This window comes from Corapipo altera, unplaced genomic scaffold (genome assembly GCF_003945725.1).
Source record: "Corapipo altera isolate COAL_440 unplaced genomic scaffold, ASM394572v1 45, whole genome shotgun sequence".
Taxonomy (NCBI): domain Eukaryota; kingdom Metazoa; phylum Chordata; class Aves; order Passeriformes; family Pipridae; genus Corapipo; species Corapipo altera.
Window position 1 is genome coordinate 18,544,699 of NW_020884877.1, and position 25,851 is coordinate 18,570,549.

The 25,851-nt window shown below is 61.6% G+C and overlaps 1 protein-coding gene across 1 annotated transcript in view; it reads right to left on the bottom strand.

Moving 5' to 3' along the window:
• The window catches only part of SPEG (striated muscle enriched protein kinase), a 38,747-nt gene extending 13,256 nt beyond the window's left edge, over positions 1-25,491 (bottom strand). Inside the window, 15 exon segments of the mRNA XM_027636803.1 lie at positions 124-243; positions 422-651; positions 797-986; positions 1,119-1,149; positions 1,151-1,278; positions 2,478-2,738; positions 4,773-4,954; positions 5,140-5,228; positions 5,489-5,700; positions 7,365-7,547; positions 8,336-8,479; positions 9,461-11,010; positions 12,116-12,497; positions 12,759-12,848; positions 25,068-25,491. Of these exon segments, the coding sequence (XP_027492604.1) occupies positions 124-243; positions 422-651; positions 797-986; positions 1,119-1,149; positions 1,151-1,278; positions 2,478-2,738; positions 4,773-4,954; positions 5,140-5,228; positions 5,489-5,700; positions 7,365-7,547; positions 8,336-8,479; positions 9,461-11,010; positions 12,116-12,497; positions 12,759-12,848; positions 25,068-25,476 (4,201 nt within the window). The 5' untranslated portion in view covers positions 25,477-25,491.
• Between the last annotated feature and the right edge of the window lie 360 nt (positions 25,492-25,851).

The following is a 25,851-nucleotide window of genomic DNA, read 5'->3' on the forward strand; positions in this document are numbered from 1 at the left end:
CCCCTCCAACCTGAACCGCCCTGTGATCATAAGGCGCTAAGATCTCACAACAGCACCAGGGCACAGCCTGGCAGAGTGGCATAAAGTTGCTGCACATCCCCAGTGGTCCCCACTCCTGCTTACCAGTGACATAGAGGTGTGCATAGCACGTGGCCTTCCCCACTTTGTTGGCAATGACGCTTTTATAGACACCAGCATGTGCATGGCTGACGGCTGTGAACACCAGACGATGGATGTCCTTATCTGGTGGGGAACAGGAGGACACAGGTAAGACCTTACCAGCTAAGCGGTACAGAGCTCCCCTCCCTGCCTCATGGGCCATAAATGTCTGGGGGTTGATGCCTTCTCCCAGGATGTTCCCCCTTCTTCCACCCCAGGTGGAGGAACCCCAGTGGGCGGAGAGGGTAGTGGGGAGTCCTACACTGCATCATCTTGCGGTCATCGGTGCTGTCAATGCGGGAGCCATTGTGGTACCAGGTGATGGAGGGGTAGGGCATCCCGGCCACCTGGCACTCTAGCACGGCCTCCTTCGACTCCACCACATCCAGGTTGTGCAGTGGCTTCAGGAAATCAGGCATGGTGAAGCACTCTGTCTCTGTCTCCACCTGTTCTGGCTCCTCCGGGATGGATGGCATCTTCTCCAGCTTGGAGCTGCAAAAGCCCTCACATGCTCATGACGGAAGCATGCTGCCCACAGCCCAGCCCAGACCCCAGGCTTTGCATAAGCCTGTTTATCCCAAGTCCCAAAGGAGAGCAAGCAGGGGGAAGCAGATTCTGGAGACTGCCCAACTCTTACATCTGGGAGGCAGCAGATGGCCGCGGCTCCTCCACATAGAGCTCTGCAGAGCACTCCACATGGCCATGGATGTTCCTGGCAGTCGCCCTGTACTGCCCCTCATCTTCGCTGCCCACATGCACAATGACCAGTGAGTGCAGCCCTCCATCCTGCTGTATCCGCACGTTCTCTCCCTCCTGCACTGGCAGGCCTGCACAGAGATACACACCAGAATCAGTATCAGCACCCTGTCCAGCCCCAGCCAGGTGCCAGCCTTTAGGAGCAGCCCCAAAAGAGATGTCTTCCTGTTGGGCCCTTGGCAAGCTCTGGGTTTGGGGGTTACCAAAGTGGGTCCAAGTGACCGTCGGGGGGGGGAGTCCCACTGATCATGCAGTCAAAACGCGCCGTCCTCCCTTCCACCACGTCCACGTTCTCCAGCTTGCGGGTGAAGAGTGGCTGCACAGAGGGCTGCACTGTCAGCCGGGCGCTGCAGGTCAGCTCATCTGCGAGGAGAGCGGGCAGAGGTGAGCCCCTGCAGCACCTGCCTGTGCAGGGTAGGAGGCAGACTGCAACCACATGGCTGCAACCCAGCAGCCAGCATGGGCCCCCCCTCCCCGTGCCTGGTGGGGGCTGAGCCCAGGTGTGTGGAGTGCCAGGCTCTGTCCCGGTGCAGGGCAGAGGTGTACAACTGTGTGCAAGGTCCCCATGCCCAGGGCTGGGGTTCTGCTGGCGGCAGGGGCCTCTTTCCTCCCTGCACAGCACTACAGGTGCCAGCAGCAAGGTGAGGGCAGGAGATCACAGCTGGCCTCACCTCTGGGGGACAGGGAAGTGACATTTAAGCAGGAAGTGCCACCACATGCAGTACCCAGGGGCAGCATGGGGATGGGTGCAGGCTGGATGCTCCAGGTGAGGGAGTTTGCAACAAGGACCACTTTGCGGTGATGGTATCGTCACCCACCCTGGGCAGGAATGGGCAACACCATGCTCAGGCCCAGCCTCACTTCCCTGAGCCCAAAACTGCTGCTGCTCTCAAAACCTCACAGATATACACAGCCTCCTTCATGGAAGGGTGCACAGGCCCAGCCACAGAGTACAGGGAATGCTGCTGCCCCCTGCACTCCCCACAATCCCACTGTCCAGGTGAGCTGGAGAGTGGGCTCTGTGGGAGACAGTGGCTCTGGTAGCATGCACAGGTGCAGGGGGTGGGTGTTGGCGTCATGGGACAGAGGACCATACTGCTCTTCCTGAGCTGCCTTTGGTGATGGCTTGCTGGGAGAGGGTGGGCAGCCTTGACTCCCTACCCATTTCCCCACTATCTCCCAGCCTAGCAGAGACAGGTCAATACTGGAGCTTGGCACTGAAGCCAGAGACTCTGGAGCCAAGGGACAGGGACAGCTGGACTCCAGGCTTGCATCCACCTGGTGCAGCCATGGTGCAAATGCATCTTCCCACATTTCAGGGAGCTGTGTGCATGCCAGCAGAGGAGCTGAGTGGGGTGGGATAGGGCTGGAGGGCTCAGAGTACTGGAGCATGAGGACTGATGCACACCAGGTTTCCTTATTCCCTTGTCCCCCACCTCCAGCACTCCCAGCTACATCCCAGGGAACCAGAGCCCTGAGCTGGGGGCAAGGGGGTCTATCCACCCCCTAGGGCCAAGCCCTAAGTGAGACCCTCTCTGGGGAGCTGCATGCCCACAACTTACCTTTGGCAGTGCTGAGCTTGCAGGTGTAGATTCCACTGTCGTCCTCGTGCACGGAGGTGAGAAGCAGCTTGCACTTGCGCCCGTCAAAATGCATCTTGCATTTGAGCAGGGCAGGCTGGAGCAGCCGGCCCCGGGACAGCCAGTCCACATCCATGTCTGGTGGGCCGGCCACCAAGCACTCAAAGACCGCCATCTCCCCCGCCCCGACCACCAAGTCCTGCAGGGGAACCACGATGGCCAGGGACTGGCACTCGGGGCGAGCTGCCCGGGGAGAGGGGAGAGAGAGAAAGAAAGAGAGAGAGATGCATCTCAGCAACTGAAAAGCAACCATGAGAAGTGGCAGGGATGGACTGGGGGTACGTGCAGGGCAGGGGCTCATGCAGGGAGAGGGTCTGGTGCAGCGGGCAGAAAGTGCAGCAGGGAAGGGCGGGAGGGGAGGCAAGATGTGGAAAGCAGAGCTGAGCTGGGGAGGGGACTGGGGGTGAGGGGAGGTGTCCGTGCCAGGAACACACCACACAGCGCTTTACCAAACAGATTTTATTAGAGCTACAAAAGAAAAGGGTCACGGCCTCGCAGCCCGCCCCCCTGTCAAGCCCCCTCCCTGGGGAGAAGACACCCGGAGCGATGGGATGCTCCAGGCGGACCCAAGCCCTGGGGCTACACGAGACATCTCTTGGTGGCCAAGCTGGCACCTGCGTGGCAGCTGTGAAGCCAAAGGGGCTGATGCTTTCCCTCCCCCCCTGCAGCTCAGGCAGGGTGCTCCCTTGTGGGGTCCCTGGGGTCTCCTGTCTCCCACGCTCCAAGGTGACCGTCACAGAGCTGCCACTGCACTGTAGCCCCTTCCCTACAGCCCTGGCCAGCATGGCGGCGACCACGGGCTCAGCTCCCCACTCCCCTTCGCTGGGCACCAAGAGAGAGGCAGCAGGACACGCAGACAGGGACAAACGGATGGAGCAAGAGACAAGACAGCATCATACGGGCACCCTGGCCCAGCTGAGGGGGTGCCTGCTGCTCCCCTGCTGCTCCCCCCGCCCCGCCTCAGTTACGCCTGCCCCGGCCGTCCAGTGAGCCCCTGCCCACAGTTGAGGGCCCGCGTGTCCCCGCGGTGCGTCCAGGACGAGGCGGCGGATGGAGAAGGAGGTAATAACACAAGGTGAGGTCCACTGCCTAAGAGGTGTCCAACTAAGAGCCCCGCAGCTGCGGCTCTGAGAGATGCACCCCCTTATCGTACTCCCCCTGCGTACAGACAAAAACGGCAGTCAGCAAGCAGAAGGGTTAGTGCAGCAGCGACGGGACCGGCACGCACACACATGCCAGCGCCGGCACAAGGGGTGCAGGTGGGCAACAAGTCACAGAGCCATCTGCCAACCCCCTGAGAGGGGCCAGGGCTTGGGCCATCACCCCTGAAGCCCAGCTCCTGCCAGTCATGGGACATGGGGACAGCTTCTGCTCCCACCCCCGTGCCACCGCGCTTTGCTATAGGCTGGGAGCATAATCCTGGCAGAGTACAAGCAGTGCAGCCAAGGCCGGGGTGGAATGGGCACAGCCCAGGGGGGCTCAGGCAGCCATCAGCAGGGAGGGCTGGGGGTAGCAGGGTACACACAGCAAAGGGCAAGAGGAGGGAGGCAGCATCACTCATCCCCAGAGGCTCCTTCCCTGGTCTTGGGGACACCAGTCTGGCTATCAGTCCTGACCCCCATCTCCCTCTCAAAATTCCACACATACTTTGGGGTCCTAGGAGGGCTGGGGAGAGACAGCAAGAAAAGGGGGCTGGACAGCGAAGTCCCATGCATATGGGACATTGTTGGAAACAGGCAGGAAGGGACCCCTGCAAGCTGCCCTGCGCCTGGCACATAGCTTGCAGGCAGCCTGGGGCAGGGAGGGAGTGAGCTGCAGGGCAGGGGTACATGTCCCCTATGGAGCCACCAAGGGTAAAAGCACTCCCTGCACAGCCAGGGGCAGCACCCAGCCCCAGCAGTGGGGGGATGTGGGGTGAAGCTGGGCTGTGGGGAGCAGCAGGGTCTGGGTCAGATCAGCGGGGGATCTGATACAGCGGGGCAGTGGGACAGGGAGCCTTGCAGCTGCACATTTGGATGGGGCAGCAGGGCAGCCTGCCTTCTGCTACAGGCACGCAGCTCCACTTTCCTGTTCCTGCCTGTGCTGCCACAGGGCAGACTGGCTACTTATGTAGCACCACCAACAGGAGTTTGCAGTGGACCCTTCCCCACACAGTTCATGCAGGGCACTGGAGTCAGCTGCCTTGGGTCAGTGGGGGACACGCTTAGGGAATTTTACCTCTGACGTCCAGCTTGGCCTCGCACTGCTTGGTGCCATACTCGTTGACAGCCTTGCAGGTGTAGAAGCCGGTGTCAGTATGCTCTGCTGCCAGGATGTGCAGTGTGAAGAGCCCCCGCACTCCTTCTGCCTCCTCCGCATGGTGCCGGCGGCCATACTTCACTGGCTGCCGGTTCCTCAGCCTGCTCGGGAGAGCAGCATGGTCATGCCTGGCTGTGCACACCCAGTTGTCCCCAAAAGCCCCTCTCCACGTCCAGCTCTGCTCAGGATGAGAGCTCCAAGCTCTGAGATAATCATCCCCAAAAGTCACTGTGCCTGTCCACTCCTTCCCTGCCCACCTGTAACCCCAGAGAGCAGCAGGACTCACCAGTAAATGATTGGCTTGGGCTCCCCATGGACACGGACACTCATGCTGACATCCTGTCCCTCTAGCACTGATTGGTCTGACAGGGATACCTGGAGAAACAGGGGTCAGACAGCCCTGCACACAGGGCCATGCACCCCCACCACTGCACCCAGGTTTGTGTGTCCCTCCTCATAACAGGAATACCGGGGGAGCTGGTGGGGTGGAGCCTGCCCAGGTGCTGTGAGCATCCCAGATCAGATCAAGGGGTAGGAAGACCTGACCCAGCAGCTCCTGGCACCGAGGACCTCAGCACTGCACTCACAGGGCACTGCTCCCCCTCTGCCAGGTCCTGGGGGAGTTGTTGTCTCACCTCAAAGGAGGGTGCAGCCTTGAAGGTGGTCTCTGGGGAGCTGTGGGCAGCCCCATGCTCAGCTCTTGGCTGCAGCTTCATGACCGGTTGGTGCTGGGGGGTTCCGGACTCGGGGAACTCTTCCAGGGGGCTCAGGTACTCCTCATCCGATGTAATGGGGCTGGCCTGGCCGAGGGTGGGGGGCAAGTTTCCATGCCGCTCCACGACGGGGGCTAGCACAGGAGAGGCTGGATAAGGAGCTGGCAGCAGCCGGAGCTCGGCAGGCGTGTCAGGGCACCCCTCCCCACTACCCTGCACCACGAGAGCGGACACCCACTCCGCGGCACATCCCGGCTCGGCTGCGGCCGGCAGCGAAAGGGTGCGGGGCCGCGCCGGGGGAGGGGGTGAGCAGCACTCCGCGGGACGATAAGGGGACGCGATATTCCGCAAGGCGACAGCAGGGCTCAAGTGGCTCTTACGCAGCAGCCCGCGCTTCCATCCTTAAGCCGCCTGGATTCCCGGGATGGCTGTCCCTGCCCGGGCCGGCACGGCTGAAGGTGACATTGGCAGCTGCGCTCCCCCCGCAGCCCGCCCGCCAGTCCGCTCCATGGGGGCCGGGATGGGGGACTCGCGGAGTGCGAGATACGTGCAGGGGCCGGAGTGGAGGGTGTGGGATGGGGAGCGGCGAGGGGCGAGCGGCTCGAGGGGCTGTCAGAGCCCAGCCGCGGCCATGGGGGTGCCGGCCCCATTGGCCTGGCCGCTGGAGCGCCCTCAGCCCCCCATCGCCCCGCGCTGGGGGCGGCGGGCGACCTGCCCGGTGCTGGGAGAGAGCTGTGCCCCCCGCTCCTCCGCCACGCCCGCGAGCAGCCCCCGAGCGGAAATTTGGGAAGCCCCACGCCGGCTCCCCCCCGTCCGCATCCCCGCACCCCCTTGCGAAGCAGCCCGCACTCACTGGGGACCCGCCAGACCCGCGAGCCGATCCGCGCCACACTGCCAACCCGCCGCCGGTGCCAGTGCCACTGCCGGGGCCGGATACCTCCAGCCCGCAGCGCGGCCGGCCCGCTGAGCCCTCCCCGCCCCAGCGCTGGCCGGCCCCCGGGGCTGGGCCAGCAGCGCGGGGGAGGGCCCGCGGCGGGCCGGGGTCTGCCGCGGCCCTTCGCGGCCCCCCACGGCTGTGCCCGCCCGGTCCTGCTCGGCCGCGGCTGCCCCTGGGTGCGCAGAGCCGCCGCACCACGGAGCAGGACGGGTTTGGGTGCTTCCAGCCCTCGGGGCAGCTCTGAGCCTATACCTGCTGCCCAGTGACACTCTCAGGATGGGGAGGCTTTGGGGCTGCAGCGGGATGGGTATCTCCACAGCCAATGGCGTGGGCGGCAGGTGGGGTACCCCCTGGCTAACAGCTTGGTGGGCAGGCAGGGTATCCCCATAGCTAGTATCTTACGGGGCAGGGGTCTCCTCACGGCTATCAGAGTGGAGGGCAGAGATAGCCCCAAAATTTGTGGGCTGGGGAGCAGGCTGGGGCATTCCCATGGTTCACATGCTGGAGGTAGGAGCACCCACATAGTCTGCAGATTGTAGGGCAGGCTGGACTACCCCCTCTGCTAGCGGGACACAGGGCAGGTGAGGGGGAGGCCGGACACTGGGCTGCTTGCTGGGCGCCGGGGGATGCTCACAGCCTGACCCTGCTCCCCCCACGGCAGTATCCTTCCATGGCTGCCGGGAGCACGTCAGCTGCTTTGGTTCAGACAGAGCCTTGTAGGGTAAGGAAGCCAGTTTCTTCCCAGTGACAGCAGCGGCCGAGCTGGCAGCCAGCCTGCCGCGGCGCCAGACCTTACTCCACGCTTGCCTGCCGCCCTCCTTCCCTTCCTGCCTCCCTCCATCCGCCGGCCGCGGCACTCACCGGGCCGCACGCTGAGGATGGCGCTGCAGCAGGTGGCCCCCACCTCGTTGGTCGCGGTGACAGTGTACAGCCCGGCGTCGGCCACCCGGGCGCTCCGCACCAGCAGCGTGTGGCGCTCGCCCTCCGCCTTGATGGGGCGCGTGGTGCTGCTTCGCAGCGGAACACCGTCCTTCCTCCAGGACACTGCCGGCAGAGGAGGGAGTCACGAGTGGGCAGGACAGCTCGAGCTCCCCCGGGGGTCTGCGCGGGATCCCGGAGAGACCAGGCGCTCCCCTGCCTGGCCTGAGGACCCATTTGCCATAGGTAGCAGCCCCAGGATCCCACGGCCCCTGACAGAGACTGGGGCTGGTCCCTTTCTGCTTCCTGGCATCCGCCTGCCCTCCAGCGGAGGCTGAAAGAGGGAATCAAGGCGGCTTCGCATCTGACTGGCTTTGGCGACTGCTACCGGCTTTGGATGCCCAGCTGCCCACGTCCTAGCTACGGCGTGCCCGGAGTCCATCAGCCCTGACCTTCTGCCCCCAGGAAGACACCTGAGCTGTCCCAACAGCAGCCCAGAGTATCAAAGAATCATAGAATGATTTGGGTTGGAAGGCATCCTGATGATCATCTAGTTCCAACACACCCTCCCCCACCATGGGCAGGGCTGCCACCCACTGGATCAGGTTGCGTCACCCGTCCCTACCCGCGCAGGGCTCAGCAGCCCTTCTCCCACTTTCCCAACAGCCCAGCCCAGCACAGGCAGACAGCAGGCATCCTGCCCTCTGCATATTGGCAGGCAGTGCCCAAGCACTTCACTCCTGTCTGGGGGGAGGTAGGACAGAAGGGGTGCTCCCAGGGTAGGCACATCACCTCCCCTGAGACACCAGCTCAGGGTTGGGTGTCCCACTCACACAGCGTGGGTGGGACAAGGACATGCAGAAAGTCCCTCTGCCACACTCGCACCCCTGACCCCCAGCCCCGGGGTCACTCACCTTCTGGCTGGGGGTTGGCCGTGACAATGCACTTGAGCAGCACCTCTGCCCCCACAACCACTGCCGTGTCCTGGATAGGGATCTCAAAGATGGGGGCTTCCAGGGGGTCTTCACCCGCTGAGACGTAGGAGTCATCTGAGGACTCTGCACAGGGAGAGATGAGCCCCGTGGCTGTCAGTGGGGTGGAGCAAGTGGGTCCTGTGCCACGCTGGGCTGCATGCAGGCAGAGCAGGGGTCTCGCAACCCTCTACCCATCCCTGCCACCATGTGCTCCACACCCTCACTGGGGCATTAGCAAGTACCCAGGCCATGCAGTGGAGAAAAAGGCCACATCAGGGGCCACCGCAGCACAGAGCAAGAAGCAGGACAGGGCAAGGGACAATAGGGGAGGAAGTGTACAGCCTATTTTACATCTCCATAGGGCATATGAGGTGACAGTGGGATGTGAAAGGAGGAGCAGCTGCTGTCCCTGCTCTGAGCTTCCCCCAACCCCGCATGGGATGCTGGCTGCTGTACTCCATCATATCAGCACCCACCTCCCAGTTCCTTCCCTCTCATGGACCCAGCACACGAGCAAAGGTCTTGGGGCTATGCCAGGAGCCTCAGGCATGTGGACCTGGCACTGCTCTGACCAGAGCAGAGCCTAGAAGCTCCCAGCCCAGGTACAGTCTGGTTTCACTGTTGCATGCTAGGATGGGCAGAACATCTTTCCCCCAGCCATGCCACCACAGTATCCCCTGGGGATGCTTGGACTTCATGCCCTCCCTGGAGCACCAAGCACAGTCCAAATGGCACAAGCTGCAATGGGTTCCCTGTGCCCCAGGGTGCTGAACCAGTACAGGGCTAGGGGTCAGAAGTCAGCACCCTGCATCTTTGCTGTGCCGGGCAAGAGGTATGGAGAAGACAGCAAGCATCATGACCTCAAAGCCCAGGCTGGTCTATCTTATGACATTGGTTCGTGCCAACTATCCCAGCCTCCAGTCATGTCCCACTCCACCCTTGTGCTCTCTGGCACAGCCTGGACTTCCCACACCTCCCAGGGGCAGGCTGGAGGTCCCCCATCCCACTCAGGGGCTGGCCAGGCCAGCTCTGTGCCTGTAGGAGGGCAGAAAGCTGTGCCCCTACCTAGCTCTGGAGAGGTGGGCCTGGCTCGGCGTCCCTTCCCCTTGCTCCGTGTGCTCCTGCCTTCTTGAGCCATCCGGCCACTCTCTTTCTTCTCTGACACTTTCATCTGCCTTCTCTCCACGTCCCTGCCCACACCATGCTGTCCTGCCAAGCTCCTCTCCAGACGAGCCTCCTGCTCCATCCCTGGTTTCGCCCAGGGTAGGAATCGCACCTCCGTGGGTGTCTCCGGCCGCCGATACAGTCCATGGGGCACAGCCAGTCGGGCAGCCAGAGCTTCGCTCACTGCCCTGGGGCCACGGGCTCCACTGGCAGGGCCTCCATCTGGGCATGGGCTGCCTTCAGTGGGACCCGCCTGCGAAAGGGTCATCCTTCCCTGCGGGGTGGCTTGTGCTAATGGCCACTGCTCCTTCTTCTTCACTTCCCCAGTGCTGTCTTGCTGCAGACCCTTCCTGGCAGCCACATCCTCTGCTGAGCTGGGCTGTCCAGCCACCCCACCACCCACCGCTGGGGCTCTCCTCCCCCGCTGTCCCCCTGTCTCTGGCTCCCCGTCGGGTCCCACCAGCACCACGCTGGAAAGTGCCAGGTGCTGGATGACGTGCGTGCTCTCTGCTGGTGGGCAGGTCTTTGGTGGTAGTGCCTTGCGTCCACCAGCGCTCTGAGTGGAGGGGGTGCGGGGGGTGCGGGGGCTGCGGGGGGTGCGGGGGCCAGGGGGCTCGCTGGCTGCTGGGGGTGAGGGTGCCGGGGGCAACCCGGCTTTGCACAGCTCCTGAGAGCGCCGCAGCTGCTGCTTGGAGACCGTCCGTTTGATGCGGGTCAGCTCCTCTGCAAACTTGTGCTCGATGGCATAGACACGGTTGGCGAACTTGCCCCGCTCGTCAAAGGATGCGGCTTTCTGCCGGAAGGCCAAACGCCGGCACGCTGCCGTGCTGCCCGGCTCCCAGTGGCTGCCTTCCTGCAGGTCCTCCCGCGAGCCACCCGGCGTGCTGGCACGGCGCAAGCCAGAGCCAGGCTGGTCAAATGAGCGTGTCTTGCGCAAGGGCAGGCTGGAGTGTGGGGGGAAGGGGCTGTCAGCCTGCTCCAGGCTCCTCTGCCGCTCCTCAAAGTACTGCAGCCTCTCAAAGATCCTGGAGCCAGCACGCACCAGCTTGGGGGATGCCCGGACAGAGATGCGGCCAGATGTGTCACTCATTGGTGTCTGGGGACGGGACTCTTGTGTGCTGCCCTGTGAGTACCCAGAGGACTTGGGCCTCTTGATCTTCTCCTCATACTCCTCAGGGACAACGTCCTGGTACTCAACTGGCACTGAGGACTTCTTCCGAGGAGTCACGGGTGTGAAGGAGGGGACGCCAGGGCCACGGGCAGCAGGCTGGGATGCAGCACCAGTGGGCGGTGGCAGGCACGTGCCAGCACGGGGAGATGGTGAGCGGACTATGGGTGGCTTGGCAGTCAGTGGCAAGGCAGCAGGGGATCTCGGGGGCTCTGCCCCAGGCTTCGGAGAGACGGGGCCTCTGTGGAGGTCATCTCTCCGGTAGCCCCCCTGGGGGATGCTGCTGCAAGGGCAGAGACAGAGGAGCATGGTTCAGAGCCCACCCTCACACCTGGCTGCATCCCAGCTCCCAGCCTGCACCACAGTGCCCAATGGGACATGGCAAGGGGGGCAGACAGTCAGAGCAGCTATAGAGCATGGGAGCCTCAAGGAGCCCTGGTGAGGGCATCCGGTCATCCCAAGGCCACTGGGAGCTGGCTGAGTTATGTGAGAGTCCTGGGCTGCTGGAACACAGCCATGTCCCCTTGCCCAGGAATACTCACGTGGGGCAGCAGGGTGATGCTGGAATACCCAGTGAATGCCCTCCTCAGCCACCATGCAGACAGGACCCAGGGCTGGGGGGGTGCCCCAGTTTGCTGGAGTGTCTTAGTGTGCCGAGGCAGGGCAGCACAGGCCAGCTTTTCCACAAGCCAGAGGGGGTCCCCAAGGCTACAAGCCCTGCCTGTGCACATGCTGCTGTGGGCCCATCCTCCCACCCCACTGCCCACAGAGGGCCTCAGCAAATGCAGAGCAGAAATCATAAGGTGGAGATGATGTTCTGGTGGAACAAGCAGCCTTGAACAAAAAAAAGGGTGGGATGGAAGTCGAAGGAGCAGGCCTGCGGGGATGGGAACCAAAGGTGGCAGGGAGGGACAGGGGCTCTGAGCACGTCAGCAGGACCTCCAGAAGCAGCATGTCCCTGGCCCCTACTGCCACCCCTATGTGGTAGAGGCTGTTGGTGATAGAGACTTGCCAGTGGGTGTCCCAGACTGCCGTGCACCTCCAGTTCCTGACACCCTAGACTGCACAGAGTTCCATGTCTCAGTCGGATGGGAAACATCCATGGCACAGTCTGTGGGTGGGATACTGTGGCTCACGCAGTGGTGCAGAGGACACCCCCAGCCTCAACCTGGCCACAGTAGAAAGGGACCCCACCCTACAGCACCCCTAGCCTCGTTTGCTCCCACCTCCTCACTAGAAACAGGCTGCCTATTGCTCAGAGTCCCCACTCCTCATCCAGGATGGTAAAGGCAAAGAAAGCCCAGGCAGAGGGGTGGAGATGGCTGCAGGGATTGGAAGGAGATGGCCCCAGCACGATGTCCCCTCCATGTGCTTCCCTGGCTACTTACACGTGGAGCGAGAGCGCCCGTCCTCGGTACAGGCTGAAGGCGCTGCCGTAGGGGTCGCTGGCCACTGAAAGGCTATCCTCCGACCCCCAGCTTGTGCCCACCAGATTAGCCCGTGATGCCCGCACCAGCGGCTCCACACCCAGGTGCCGGACCTCGGCGCCACGTGGGGCCGGTGTGTTTGCTTGCCTTGGGGTTCCCTGTGGCTGCGGCCAGGCAGCGGGGCGGAGGTAGGGTCCCCGTGAGGGGAGGCTGGCATCTGTCTCCTTCTCCACCACGGTCTGCTGGCTGCCGGACCAGCTGGAGCGCTCCTCTGCCTGTGACAGGGCCAGTACCGAGGTTGGCGTCGTGTTCATGGAGGCGTCCACGAGGGTGTCGGACCCACCTGAAAGGAGAGGGATGAGTCGACACCAGATGCATGTGGAGACAAGCCCAGTACCCTGCTTGAAGAGGGCTGAGCCACCATGGGGTGTCCCAACATGTCCTGAGCAGCACCCTACTGCCTCAAGCCCTCTCCCCTTTGCATGGGTGGATCACAGTTCCCCCTCTATGGAGACCCTCGAAGCTGGGCCAGCAGAGGCCTTGCAGGGAGTCATGTCCAGCAGCTAGTGCTGGGTCTCTGTGCCAGCCAGGCATCCCTGCTCACCCGTGGGGGTGCTGAAGGCCGTCTCATCCTGGAGATCGCTGCGCTGTGTCACCTGGGGGTCGCTGGATTCATCCTCGCCTGTCTCCGAGTCTGGGATGGAAAGGGAAAGCAGGTGGTGAAGGAACACAGAGACAGCAGACCACACTGGCACTGCCCCTTGCAGACCCACTGGCTCCAGAAGCAGGAGAGAAGTGCCCAGGCAGCTCCAGGGCAGGGGCCATGATCATGACCTGCAGGGACAAGCTGCCAGTAGGGAAAGGCAGGACTGAGAGTGGGAAAGTGCAACAAGGCAAAGGCAGGCAGGAAAGGACAGGCAAAGCAGGCAGGAGCAGTGTTAGATGATGGGAGAAAGGGAGACAGTGCCAATGATGGGAATGCAGCTGGCAGAGGTGGCATGGGGATGAAAAGGTAGAGCAGGGGGATAATGGTGGTGATGGGGCAGGGTGGCAGGCTGGGGCACAGGGCCCACTATGGGTACAGAGCTGGCATCAGGAAGCGGTCTTCCTACCGTAGCTTTGTTTCCTGCAGGAGCGGAAAACTTCGCTTCCATAGGGGCAGCAAGAGAGAGAGAGACATCAACACCCGGTTATCGGCCCGGCCTGCAGAGACGCGGGGGGGCAGCAGGGAGGGCCCTTGTTCCCAGCATTTCCCCACCGTGTCTCCAATTTGCACCATATTCACTGCATGCCACTCCAGCACTGCACAGAGACCCTCTTCACACACGCCCTCCCACCTGTACAGTGCACAGCACCATCCCTTCCCCACGCCACAGCCACATCCTGCCCAGCAGGACAGCCATCTCCTGTCCCTGGAGCTGCTGGCCTCACCACTGCAGTATCCATACATCACTATGCTTCGCAGGACACTGCAACCTGGGACTGGACCTCCCAGTATATGCCCCAGATGGGTGCTCTGAGGGTGCGGGAGTACATGGAGACACGTGTCCATGTGCAAGAAGCCTCCCTCTGGCATGTACATGTGCATCCCCTGCCCCACCAGTGCAAGTGCTTCATAATACAGCTGTGCTGTGGGGCACAGCTGTGGTTAAAAGCCAAGATGCTCAGGGCAGGGCATCAGTAAGAATCTCCCCACAGGCAGGATGTGGCAAGGCTAGGTCAGTGTCATCCTAAAGTCCCATTCCAGGAAAGCCAGTGCGATGCTGCCAGGGAGAGACTGAGTTTCCTCCTTGCCACTGCTCGAGCTCTCGCAAGCTGCCACGACAAACACCTGCAGTAAGGAACATGTCCCCTGCCCTACAACTGCTCCCCTCCCCTGCACTGACAAGGCGTAAGGGGGGGCCACACCGCTTCCTCCATTCCAAGCCACCCCTCTGCAGCCCGGCACACTGCCAGCTGCCCCATGCACTGCCTCTGCCATTGCATCAGGCTCCCCATCCTGGCCACAACAGCCTGGCAGCCCCTAAGGAAGTAGAGCTGCAGGGCCAGGAGCAGACCAGCCTTGTGGGGAACGTTATGAGTCCCTGGCTGACCAGGACCCTATTTTGGGGTTGGCAAGATGCAGCCCAGCCCTGCCTAGCCTCTGCTTGCTGCCCCATGCAGCATGGTGGAGGACCCCATCCTGGCACACTTGGGGTGGCGGGGGGAGTCAGGTCCTGGTAACTCAACGCACCATGCGTGAAGCGCCCAAAGCGCCGCGAGTGGCCTGTCTTCTGCAAAGGAAAAGAGAAGAGAGTGTTACCCATGGCAGGGCGATAAGCACCTGCTCGCACACACACACACATACTGGCATGGCGCACCCGCATGCACACACCCCACCCTGACACACGCAGCGCTGCTCACACCCACAGCTGCTCACACACAGTCCGGCACAGCGCACGTGGTGCTGCTCACACCCTCCCACTGGCAGGGTACACCCGGCACCACACACACACACACTCGCTGCACACCCGCAGGGTACCCACAGGCACACACCCCCACACGCACACAGAGATGGATGAGTGTAGGTGGGCACGTGTAGCGCATGCCCAGCCATGCACACACACTCACATACACCTGTGCGCGCACGCACATACACACAGAGTCCCCCTGGTGATGGCACTGTGCACCCCATCCTTGCACCTCAGCCCATGCCCAGGAGTGACAGCCCTGGGCAGCACAGGTGTCCCAGAACCGCTGCCTGTAGCCAGCACCACCTGCAGCAAGGTCTTTGCCTGGGCTGCTGCCAAATGCCCCTTCAAAGCCACCCAGCCAGTGTGGAGACTGGGCCAGCAAAATGTCTTTCAGGCACTGGCCCAGGCACTGCCATGGGCACTGTCCCAGCCACTGTCCCCCATCCCCAGAGGAAGCTGTGCCAGTTGCAAGAGAGGCTGCCTGGCACATGCAGCACGGAACTGGCCCATCAGTGCAGGGCTGGAAGTGTAGGGGTTGTGCTCGCCCACGCTGTCTGGGCAGGCAGGTGGGACCTGAGCATGGTTTGGAGATGCCAAGAGCTCCCTGCCAACTTGGCTGCCCTCTGCGCCGCAGCCCAGGGCTGGGCACCTACTTGCCAAGGGAGGGACGGGCTAAGGGCAGCCTGTCTGCCAGGCTGTGCACCAGCACCATCTCCCAGGAAAGCAGAGGGATGGGGAGATCTCCAAGGCAGGCAGGAGCGGGAATGTGGAGTGCAGACAGGCAGGGTTGAGCTGCCAGGACTAAGCATCCTTCCCAGCCAGTCTGGGTGACAGGGTCTCCCCAGGACACTGATATCCCATGCCCTATCTCCCCAGCGTGGAGCCTAGGGCTGGACACCCAGCTGTCTTAAAGCCCTTTGTTCTGCCAGCCCCTCCTGCCCCCCACAGCTCCCAAGCAGGTCATGGACAGCCAGACCCCAGGGACAGCCAGCCACCAGGAACAGACAGCCAAGCATGGCCAGCAGTTAGTTGCCCTTGGAAGGGCAGCAGGCTCATTTTACATGTCCCAAAGCTGCTGCCACTGTAGCAGCAGCCCCTGCACATGGGCAGAATTTGGGGGCTCCCACCAGCCCCCTGCCTGCATGCAGTGCTGGCCAGAGGGCAGTGGCTGCACGAGACACATTTGTATTCAGGTTGAGCCAGGCTTCACCTCCCCTCCTCGGCTGACTGTGCTGGTTCTGGCTGGCAGCCCGTCTTCCAGGCCAGGGAAAGATAGATGAGTGATTAACTGCACCATCGGCGGATAATTCCCCCATTAAAAAATGAAAATGCAATTGAGTGCCATTATCGGGTACTCTTGTGGCTTCCCCAGGGACTGGCGCCATCGGCTCCCCATCAAATATGGTGACTGCACCCAGAAGGCCTGGGCTGGGCTCCGTTGCCCAGAGCTACGAGACCCCTCCCCTCTGCCCCACAACTGGTCCCTGTGAGATCAGGGCTCCCCACAGACTGGACCCGCCTCAGGCACACAGCACCCACCCACAGCCCATCAGGGAGCAAGCACTGGGTGATGCAGTGTCACCCCCAACCAGGAGGTGAAAAGGGGGCAGGAGCAGCTCGGGGCTTGCTGTGGGGCCGGGGTCTGCACAAAGGTGACAGACGGAGAGCAGAGGTGATCCTCCTACCTGAGATTTCATTTGCACTTGGGGTGGAGGAGACCCAGGAGCATGCTCTGTGCCTACCCAGCCCAGGGTGGAGAGAAGAGCTGGCTGAGACCAGCACCCAGTTTCAGCCCTGCCCCACAGGGCAGCTAGGTGAGGTCTTCTTACCATGTGCTAGACATGGATCCACCTGCTCAGGTTGGGGTCCTGCCCTGGCCCAGGTATGGGACATCCCTCACCATGGCCATAGGGCCAAGAGGAGTCAGGGGAGTGGAGTTCCTGGGACCATGGAGCCTGCCACCACCTCACATGTGGAGCCCAGCACCACACGGCACTGGTGCCACTCGTGTGAGACAGGCAGACAAGGAGCAGGGATGCAGAGAGTGGAGAGGGAATGTGTGGCTTGCCTGAGGCAGAGACACAGCCACTGTGGGTGTTCTGATACTCCCCCATGCTCGGCCAGTGGTGCAGGACCCTGCCCCACCACACGAGCAAGCCCCTGGGCTTGCTGCCCCCAAGGGCATATGGGGCAGCCAGGCTGTGCAAACCCCCCTGCCCCAGAGGGGCGCCCAACATCTGGCTCCCAGCTCCCCTGCAGACCTGTATTCCCCCAGTGCATCCTGCACCCCTGGGAAGGAGCTGCGGGTGACAGCCGCTCCCCGATCCCTTCTGGGCCACCAGGCGGGGTGACAGCGGGGAGGCTATGTGCCCGCATTGGGTCTATATGCCTCGGGGAACTGGGGCTGGGGGGCTTCCTGGAAGTATGCTCTCCATCCTCCACCCCCCGCCGAGGCCAAGTGACGTCCTTGTTCCTTGCTCGGCAGCGGAGCGTGCGGCGGGCCCGCGGAGGAGCCTTGCCTGTGCCAGGCATGCTCCTGACGCGGAGGGGATGACGCATGCAAAGCCTCGTCTCCAGCTCCGTGACCACCGGCAGCGGGGCTGGGGGGAGCCATGAAGCAGCCTCCATTTCCCCCCGGCTCCAGAGGGCAGCGTGGGGGAAAGCCCCCGACGGGTGTCCCATCCTGGCTGCTGGCACAGGCGATGCTGAGCCCCTGCCCCCTGCCCCTCCTGCCCGGGCTGGCGAGGCCAGGCAAGCAGCTGGCGGCTCTGCAAGCGGGGCTGGAGCCGGCGATGGGCAAAGCCCTGGGGAGCTCCGGCGGTAACGGCAGGGCTGGAGGAACATCCCCATCCCCATCTTTATCCCCATCCCCACTAGCATCCATTCGCATCCCGATACGCTCCCGGCACTGCCCCCTCCTCCCGGCACCCGCCGGCGCGGCAGCCCAGAACCCTTACCTGGAAACGCTTCTTCACCCAGATCTTCTTCATGCTTCTGCAGAGCCCTGCTGGCGCGGTGACACCGGCTCAGGCCCGTCAGGACGGCAGCCCGCTCCCGGCGGGGTCCCCTCTGTCAGCACGCCGGGGGGACAAGCGGTGCTCCATGCATCCTCCACCGCCGGCAGTCGAGGACGGTGGAGGGAGAGGAAGGGGCTAGCCAGGTTGGGCTCTCAGAAGGGCTGGAGCATGAAGCATCACTGGAGCGCTCCTCCCTCCATCCTTCCCCCGCCTGCCTCCGCCTCCGCCTCCCCGCCAGCCCTGGCACACAGTGACAGCGGCGGGGGACAGGCAGGGCACAGGTGGTGCCGTCGTTGCGGGGGAAGGGGGGGAGAGGTGCAGCTGGGGAGGGCACATGGCCTCCCCTCCTCTGACTTAGGCTGTACAGCACCCAGGAGTCCGAGTCCCTTGCCAGGCAATGTGGCTGTACCATTGTTCTCCATCCTGCCCCACAGCTTGGGACAGGGGTTCTTCTCTCCTAGGACACAGACCACCACTGCAGCTCCCACATGAAGACCAACTGGGATAGCAACAGCACAACACACCACGCCAGCACTCCACGTGCTACCTCCAAAGTGTCCCCAAACAGGGCAGTTTCACTGCCACAGCTGCCACAACCCTGCACCTAGCAGCACAGCCACAATGTGCTATGGCACTGCCCAGCCAAAATCCAGGTTTGCCATCACTCTGCCAGCCTCCACGCAGTTCCCCACATCTTCCAGTCACTGGCAATGCAGAAAGATCCCCTTACCAAGACAGGTGTGGGTCACAGAGCTGCTGACCTGCTTGTACGTGACAGGAGCTAATATGGGCACAGTCCTTCACAGCAATCCTCCTGGCAAACCACATGGTCTCCAGCCCCAAGCACCCAGTGCTCTAGGGCAGACCCGCCCCCCAGGTGCCTCAGGGCCCACACAGGATGGCAGGGCTGGGCTGCTCAGCCCTGGGGTAGCATCACTGCCTTGTGGCTGGGGACACAGTCTTGACCAGGGAAGGTAGGTTGTTCTCCCTGTCCATGTGGCATGACACACCCGAGACATCCCCGTGTGCTGGGGTGAGGACCCACAGAACAGCTCAGAGCCAAGAGTGGGTGCCCAGGACTGAGCTGTGATGGGGCTCCTGAGCTGTGGGTGGGAGTCCCCATTGAGGCTGGTCAGAGCCATTAAGACCTATTAGTGCTCGTGGGGTGCTGGCACACCTTCCCTACTGACTGTCCCCACCCCTGCTGGCCTATCCCTGTTCTCTAGGTGATGCTGCAAATAGGATAGAGGGGCAGTCCCAGCCCCACAGCCTCAGCAGGGCCTGCCCTGCCTGCCATGCCACCCACAGCTCTTGGTGCCCCACAGCTCAGTGCCCTGCCTCACCAACTCACCAAACCCCACCATACTCATCAGCCCCCTTCCCAGGCTCCTGGATAGGCTGCCAAGATCCCAGCCCCATCAGCTGTTTGTGCTGCCTCCTCCCACTGCAGAGCATCCATGGGGACACTGCTGGAGGCCTCCCCACCCAGTGCTTGGCCCCATGCTGTTCACCTGTCCCCTGGGGAGGCAGCCACCCCACAAATGGCTGCACACAGGCATCACGCTCCCCATGATCCTTGGCAGCACTGGCAGATTTTTTCTGCTTCCCCTCCCAGCTCATGACTCCAAACGTGAGGCTTTTCATGACTCCATAATAACTTGCAAATTACCCAGTACAAAAGTAGCTGTTTATACAACATTTCTGTCAGTCCCACAATTCGAGTGATGCTGCGGGGTTTCCGTGGAGACCCCGCACGTCAGACGAGTCCTACAAATGCCAGAACTGGCATTAAGGGAACCTCCTGTCAGAGCCAGAGGTCTCTGCTGGGCTCCCCAGCATTGGGGACAGAGATGGGTACCCCTGAGCCAGGGCCAGGTAAAGAGGTGAATTATGGGGCTCATGTCTGTCAGAGTACCTGCACCCAGGGTTTCCCTGCCAGGTGCTGTCACCCTGGCTGTGCATGCCTGTGATCCTGATGCATACCCACACAGCCTGTGCCTTTTTTTCCACACTCCAGTGGGATTAAAAGCCTCATCAGGGATGCTGGGAAGAAGCACCAAGGCTTGGATTTGGCACATGGTGGTGCCAGGGCAAGGGTGCTGTCACCACAGCACCCTCAGGTCCAGCCCCAGCGCTGGCCCCAGGGAGCAACCATCTGTATCCAGCAAAAATATGGTCACTCTTGTATCCTCTGACTGACAGATCTGCTGCCTCATTGGCCACGGCTCCTGACTGGCTGGGCACGAAGCCCTTCCCTGCAACTGTGGCTCTGTAGCCATCCCTCAGCAAAAAGCCTCAGGAGTGACTGGTCTGCCCCAGAGATGCTGCACTCCTGGGAATAACTGGGTCACCTCCAAGGGGCTGTGCCAGCTGCAGGGACCAAAAGTCCTTTCCAGAGGCAACAGCACCTGCAAATCCCTGCTCCAGGGCAAAGCCAGAGTCTGCAGAAGGGGTCTTATGGGAGGTGATGGCTGCCTGCACCCAGGGAAGCCCCTCTGCCCTGCCCCAGCCCAGGGGCAGCCCTGACACTGCCCTGCTCCTGTGCAGGTCAGGGACATAGGGCAGGGGATGGGAGCCAATGCAACCATAACATGGACAAGAGGCAGAGCTGGAGGAGGTCACCCGTTGCTACCCAGCTCCAGCTTCACCCACTGGACACGCATTGGCCCTGAGCAAGGCAGAGAGCAAACATTTGCTCAAAATGCAGAATCAATTCCACTGTTCCAAGAACCGAAGCTCTCTATGTCTTTCTGGGCCTCTTAGGAGCCCTGCATGGATCCTGATCCAGCACCACATCTCCAGCCTGGCACCAGCACCCGGCCCCAGCCAGCAGCCCACTTTTCTCCATGCTTGAATAATTGATGTTGGTGTGTGCATGCAGCATCTTGGGTAGGAGGAGATCAGGGCATGAATCTTTCATGCATTTGCACCTTCCAGAGCTGCTGGGGATGGTCTGCAGGAGGAGGTGATGTTCTGGGAGCCTGGGAAGGTGGGGACCATCCCCAGTCCTGTCCCCAGGGGAAATAAGTACAGCAGCAGGATGTCCCTTGTCAATGGGCAGGGCAGCACCACAGCAGTTTTTGGCCCTGTGCAAGAGCAGTGCTGTGCTGTGACCCCTCTCCCAAGGGCTGGGACACCCCATGCCCTCCCCAGCATCACTTCTCCTTGCTGCCATGAGAGTGGTTCCTGAGCATACAGTGCTCACTGCAGGCAGAGAGCGCAAGGATGCAGGACAGCAACGTGACCTTGGCTTTGGGTGCCTGAACATAGAGCAGGACAGCAGAAGGCATTTCATCTCTGCCCTGCCAGCCCCACTCCTGGCATTCCCCCTGCCAGGACTGAGGGGCTGCATGCAGCGGGTGAGGGAAAGCAGGCAAGAGTGCAGGCAGCAGGGTGGAAGTAACCAGCCCCTTCCCAGTGCTACCATGCCAGGGCAGTAACCTTTTGGTGTCAGGAGGCAGGAGGGGCACTGGGAGTGCTGGGCAGCCCTGGGAGGAGGAAAAGGCTGTCGTCCCATCATGAAGTCCTGAACATCGGTGCTATATTTACCCAACTGCAGGCCTGGGTTTCGGCCTCACGCCTGTAACACAAACCCTGAAGCCCGCCAGAATCTGAGGGGACGGCACATTCCTCAGCAAAAATAACCCCCCGGCAGCAGGCGAGAGGGCAGGGGTGGAGGTGACTGACTGGACAGCTGCACCCACCGTCCTGCTCACCGGGGAGCAGCACTCTCACTCCACCAGACCTGGGATGGGGACCCAGCACATGTGGCCACCACACCAGCCCCCTGCCCAGGTGGCTGGGGGAAGAGCTGGGAGCTGCCCTGGGACAGCTGGCATTCGACATGGGCATGCCACCACAAAGTATGGGACTAAAATTAGGCACTGAGATAAATGGTCAGAGATGCCAACCCATCGGGGATACTGTTATCACAGCCATCCCCAGTGTGGTTCATTGTCATCACCATGCACCACCAGCTGAAAAATAACACCTACACTGTCCCACTGTAACTCCCTGCACAGGAAGGGGCTTTGCAGGGCCACCATACACGAGCAGCTCCTGTCCCCAAATCCAGGCGGGTGCAAGCTGTTCCTTGGGCAGAGGAAAGGTTCCAAGGCAGTTTGATTGCTGAGTCCAGGTGGAGGCAAACAGAGCAAGACTCTGCACTTGGAGCCCAAGATGGACACATCCAACCTTGAAACAAGAGGCAGCTTGGATGGGGAGGATCAGGCAGTGCTGGCACAGTGAGGGAGGGCTGGGCTCTAAAAGGATATTAGCTCAGGTTCTTAAGAGGTGATTTAATCCAGTTTACAGGGAAAAAATTCAGAAGATAAAGTTGAGAGGTGATAGAGGCTTTAGCAAGCCTTGTGGCAGTGGAGCCATGGTGGGGACCAGGGCTAGCTGGAAGGGTGTGGAGGGAAGATCTCTGAATGGACCTGGGAAGCCCCTGGATCAGCCTGGTGCTGGTGTGAGAAGGGTCAATGCACCCTACCTGCACCCATGGAGCCAGGGCATGAGGGAGAACCTGCAGCAGGAGAAGGGCAGAGCAATGGGACAAGGGGAAGACGGCATGGTACAGTGGGAATGGTATGCCCCTGGTAGCCCCTGCCCCTGGCTGTCTGGACAGCCCCACACATGTGCTCCCCACTCCCCTTGCCCAGCACTGACGCACTCAGGGAACCTGGGAGAAGAGCAGGAGAAAATCATTAGTGGGGTGGAGCGACAGATTCAGGGCAAGAGATTAGAAGAGCTAAATCGGGCTTGTGTGAGCAAGGGGGACTGCTGAGCTGGTGCAGGAGGAGCTGCCAGGGCTGAGTGCAGAGATGGGCAGCATGGAGCCCCCCTTAAGCCACCTGAGCCACCCTGGGGAGAGCTGATGCTGGCCCCAGAGAGAGCTGCAGCCTGGCCGGTGCACCACAGAGAAAAGGGAGAGGACTGGACTCTGTGCCCACCAGAGACCACAACCCATCAGAGGCAAATGGAGCAAGGGCATCCCAATACCTCTAGACACAGGGGATTGAGACTGCAAGTCCAGAGAAAGACTTCATCCTGCCCAGGGACCTTGCACACATTTCCCTTGCCCCACAACTGGCTGATAACCTGGCTCACAGAGTGCCCCAGGGAGCAAGGATGCAGTGTCCCTTCCCAGTATAAGGATAGCGGAGCCATGAGTGGAACTTCCACAATCCCTGGAGAGCTAGATCTTGGTGGGAAGTGTGTGTAGGCCCTAAGCAACCAGGGCCTCTATGCCAGAGGTCAGTGAGCCATGGCACATGTCCTGGCAAGGTGTCAGGGAAGATGGGTGTAGAGCGGTGACGCAGCTCCTCTCTTTTCACACAATGACCTGTCTCACTGCTCAGCTGGTGGCAGGGAAAAAGTGGCCGCAGGAGGTGAACATGTTGAGAGCCAGAACCCCTCATTGGGACCGGGTGATAGGGCTGGACCCCCACTGCATCCCATCCATCACCTCCACATCAGCATCCAGCAGGACATGGTGCTCCCTGGGCACGTCACACCACAGAGACTGTTCTGCCCTGGTGCAGGGGCAAACCCACATTGAGGGCTGCTCTGCTCCTCACCCATCCCTGTGCCCCAGATCATGCACAGCACCAGAGGCATCTCTGCCACAGGGCTGTTTTTTTGGGTGCCTGTTTGCTCAACGGTGGTGCATCCACGGCCAAGAGCCTGCTGGGAGGAGTGCCCATGGCAGGGTGACATTCACACTGCACGTTAGGCAATCCTGGCTGCTCAGTCCCTCCCTCAGCTGTCCCAGAAAGGCGGTGGTGAGGGCCAGCAGCTGGGAATTGGGAGCAGGGACGAGTGCGTCAGCACAACGGGAACGGGCACCTGGGGAAATCAGGCTGGGCCATGCTGCTGGGCAGAGGCAGTGAGGCCCAGGCTGGTGTGGCCATGGTGAGGTGCAGCTGCACACCAGAGTGTGAGAACAGGGTGATGCCCTGCTGCCCCACCCCTGGGACAGTGCCTGTCTCCCATTCTGCACACATCGCACCACACATCCGACTGCACAGTGACACCATTCCCAAAGGTGTGATGTACAGTCACTCTCTGCAGACCTACTGCAGGGCAGGACCCCTCTTGCATGCTTCTCCAATCCTCCTGTTATCCCACCAGGCTCGTGAGCAGCACATACATCTTCTTCCATCCTCCAAATACCACTTTTCCAGACTCCTGACTCTCAGAGCACAATACCTCCTATTCTTCCAGTGCTCCTCTTCAGCACTGCCAGCATTCCTTCTGACCTTCCACTGCCATCCAGTTCCCCCTCAAGGGGCAACATCTCTGGTGGGCCTCCTGTGCTGCAGCTCCTTCCCTGGAATCTCAGGACTCCGCGTTGCTTTCCTCACTCCCTGCCCTCATTGTTCCCGTGGAGGCAGCTCAGCTCACATTTCAGAGCAGCGCCACCAGCCTCCACATTTCCCAACGCTTCAATGTCTCAAGCAGGTTGCATCCATCCTCCATGGGGAAATGGCCTCCATTTGTGCCAGGGAAGATTTAGTACTGGAACAGGATGCCCAGGGAAGTGGTGGAGTCACCATCCCCAGAGGTATTTAGAAGACATGCAGTTGTGTCACTTGGGGACGTGGTTTGATGATGGACTTGACAGTGATGGGTTAACAGTTGTACTCAATGATCCTAGAGGTGTTTTCTGACACAAATGATTCTATGACGTAATTCCATGATGATGGGGCAGAGTGGGCTGAGCCCCAAACCTGCCTGGCCTCTGTACAGGATGAGGCCCACTCCCTGTCTGGCTGCTGCACTCAGGGATCATGGTGATGAGCAGAGGGGCTGTGACAGGGACCAGCAAATGCTGTTTAATTTTCTTCGGCTAATTAACCACTAGGTCCCGCCCACTGCAAGGCACAGGCTCCACCTACTTGCCAGCCCTGCCTCCTACCATGTTGTGTTCCTTCACCCAGCCCCACCGGGGTCCCTGTTTTCCCAGTGCAGCTCCAGTGCCTGGTAAAGCTGTGATGGTGATACCACAGAAGTTCTGCCCACGGACAGCTGGTGCTCAGGGTGTATTGGGGACCGTGTTGGTAGCTGTGGTAGGTGGTACCACCAGTGCCATGTACCCAACCCCCATACCTGTCTCTCTCTGTCTCTATCTCTCTCTCTCCTCCTGCCCTGAGCAGGCTTGGCATCACATGCTCCCGACACCTCTGTGCCCAGCCCTGGCACCCAGCCTTGCCTGGCAGTGGGTACTGCAGCTACATGCTCACTCCAGGCTGGAGAGCCACCCTGGTGCTACCGGCACTGGGCACCTCAGCCTGCAGCAGGGTGAAAACAGCAAAGCTCAGCAGCCCTGTCTGGCCCCAGGGTACACACTGAATCAAGAGCTCGCAAAGCACCTCTGCCACCCTCGGCACACCTGTGCCCCCTGTGCCAGCATACCTGTGCTGGCAGCCACGCCACCCTTACCTTCCATGTCAATGATGGCCAGCACAGCACTGGTCATGGCTTCTCCCCGCTCATTTTCAGCGACGCATGTGTACACGCCGGCGTCCTCCTTCTTGCTGTCTCGGATCCAGAGGGTGCCATACTCCTCCCCGCCCTGGGGCAGCTGCTCTTGGTTTCGGTACCAGCGGAGGCTGGGCCGGGGGTTGCCCACCACCACCACCCGTAGCCGGATGTCACAGCCAGTGCCGATTGCAGCGTTCTTCAGTTTCCGCACAAAACACGGTGCCGCCAGACGAACCGGGCCCTCCTCGGGCACTGCCGGTTCCACTGTGACCTTGGCACGCTTTGGGGGTATGCCGGGGCTCGGCGGGGCTGCACGGGGCTCCCCACCATCCCTACTCATGCCACCACGTCCCTGTGCTCGGTGCATGGTCTGCAGCTCCCCACCACCACCCGTGACTCCTGTCACCCCAAACCAGCACGTTGTGCCCCTCTTCTCCCCCTGCTTGCAGTCTGGGGGTGTTGGGTGCCTGCCAGGGGCACCGGGGCAGTAGCAGCCCCCCGGTCCTGATGTTGTCTAGTTCGGCGTCTCCCCCCCACAGCCTGCAGCCCTGAAGGTCGAAGTGCTGTGGGCAAGCAAGGGGCTATATTTAGGCCAGGGGTCGGCCCAGCCGCTGCTCACTGAGCGCCCAATGCAGCGTGGCACTCACATCCCATGCTCCGCTGCGACCCCAAGCCCACCCTGCACCTCGGCACCTGCTCCTTGCCAGCCTGGGTACGAGTCCCACGGTGCCGGCCGCTCGCT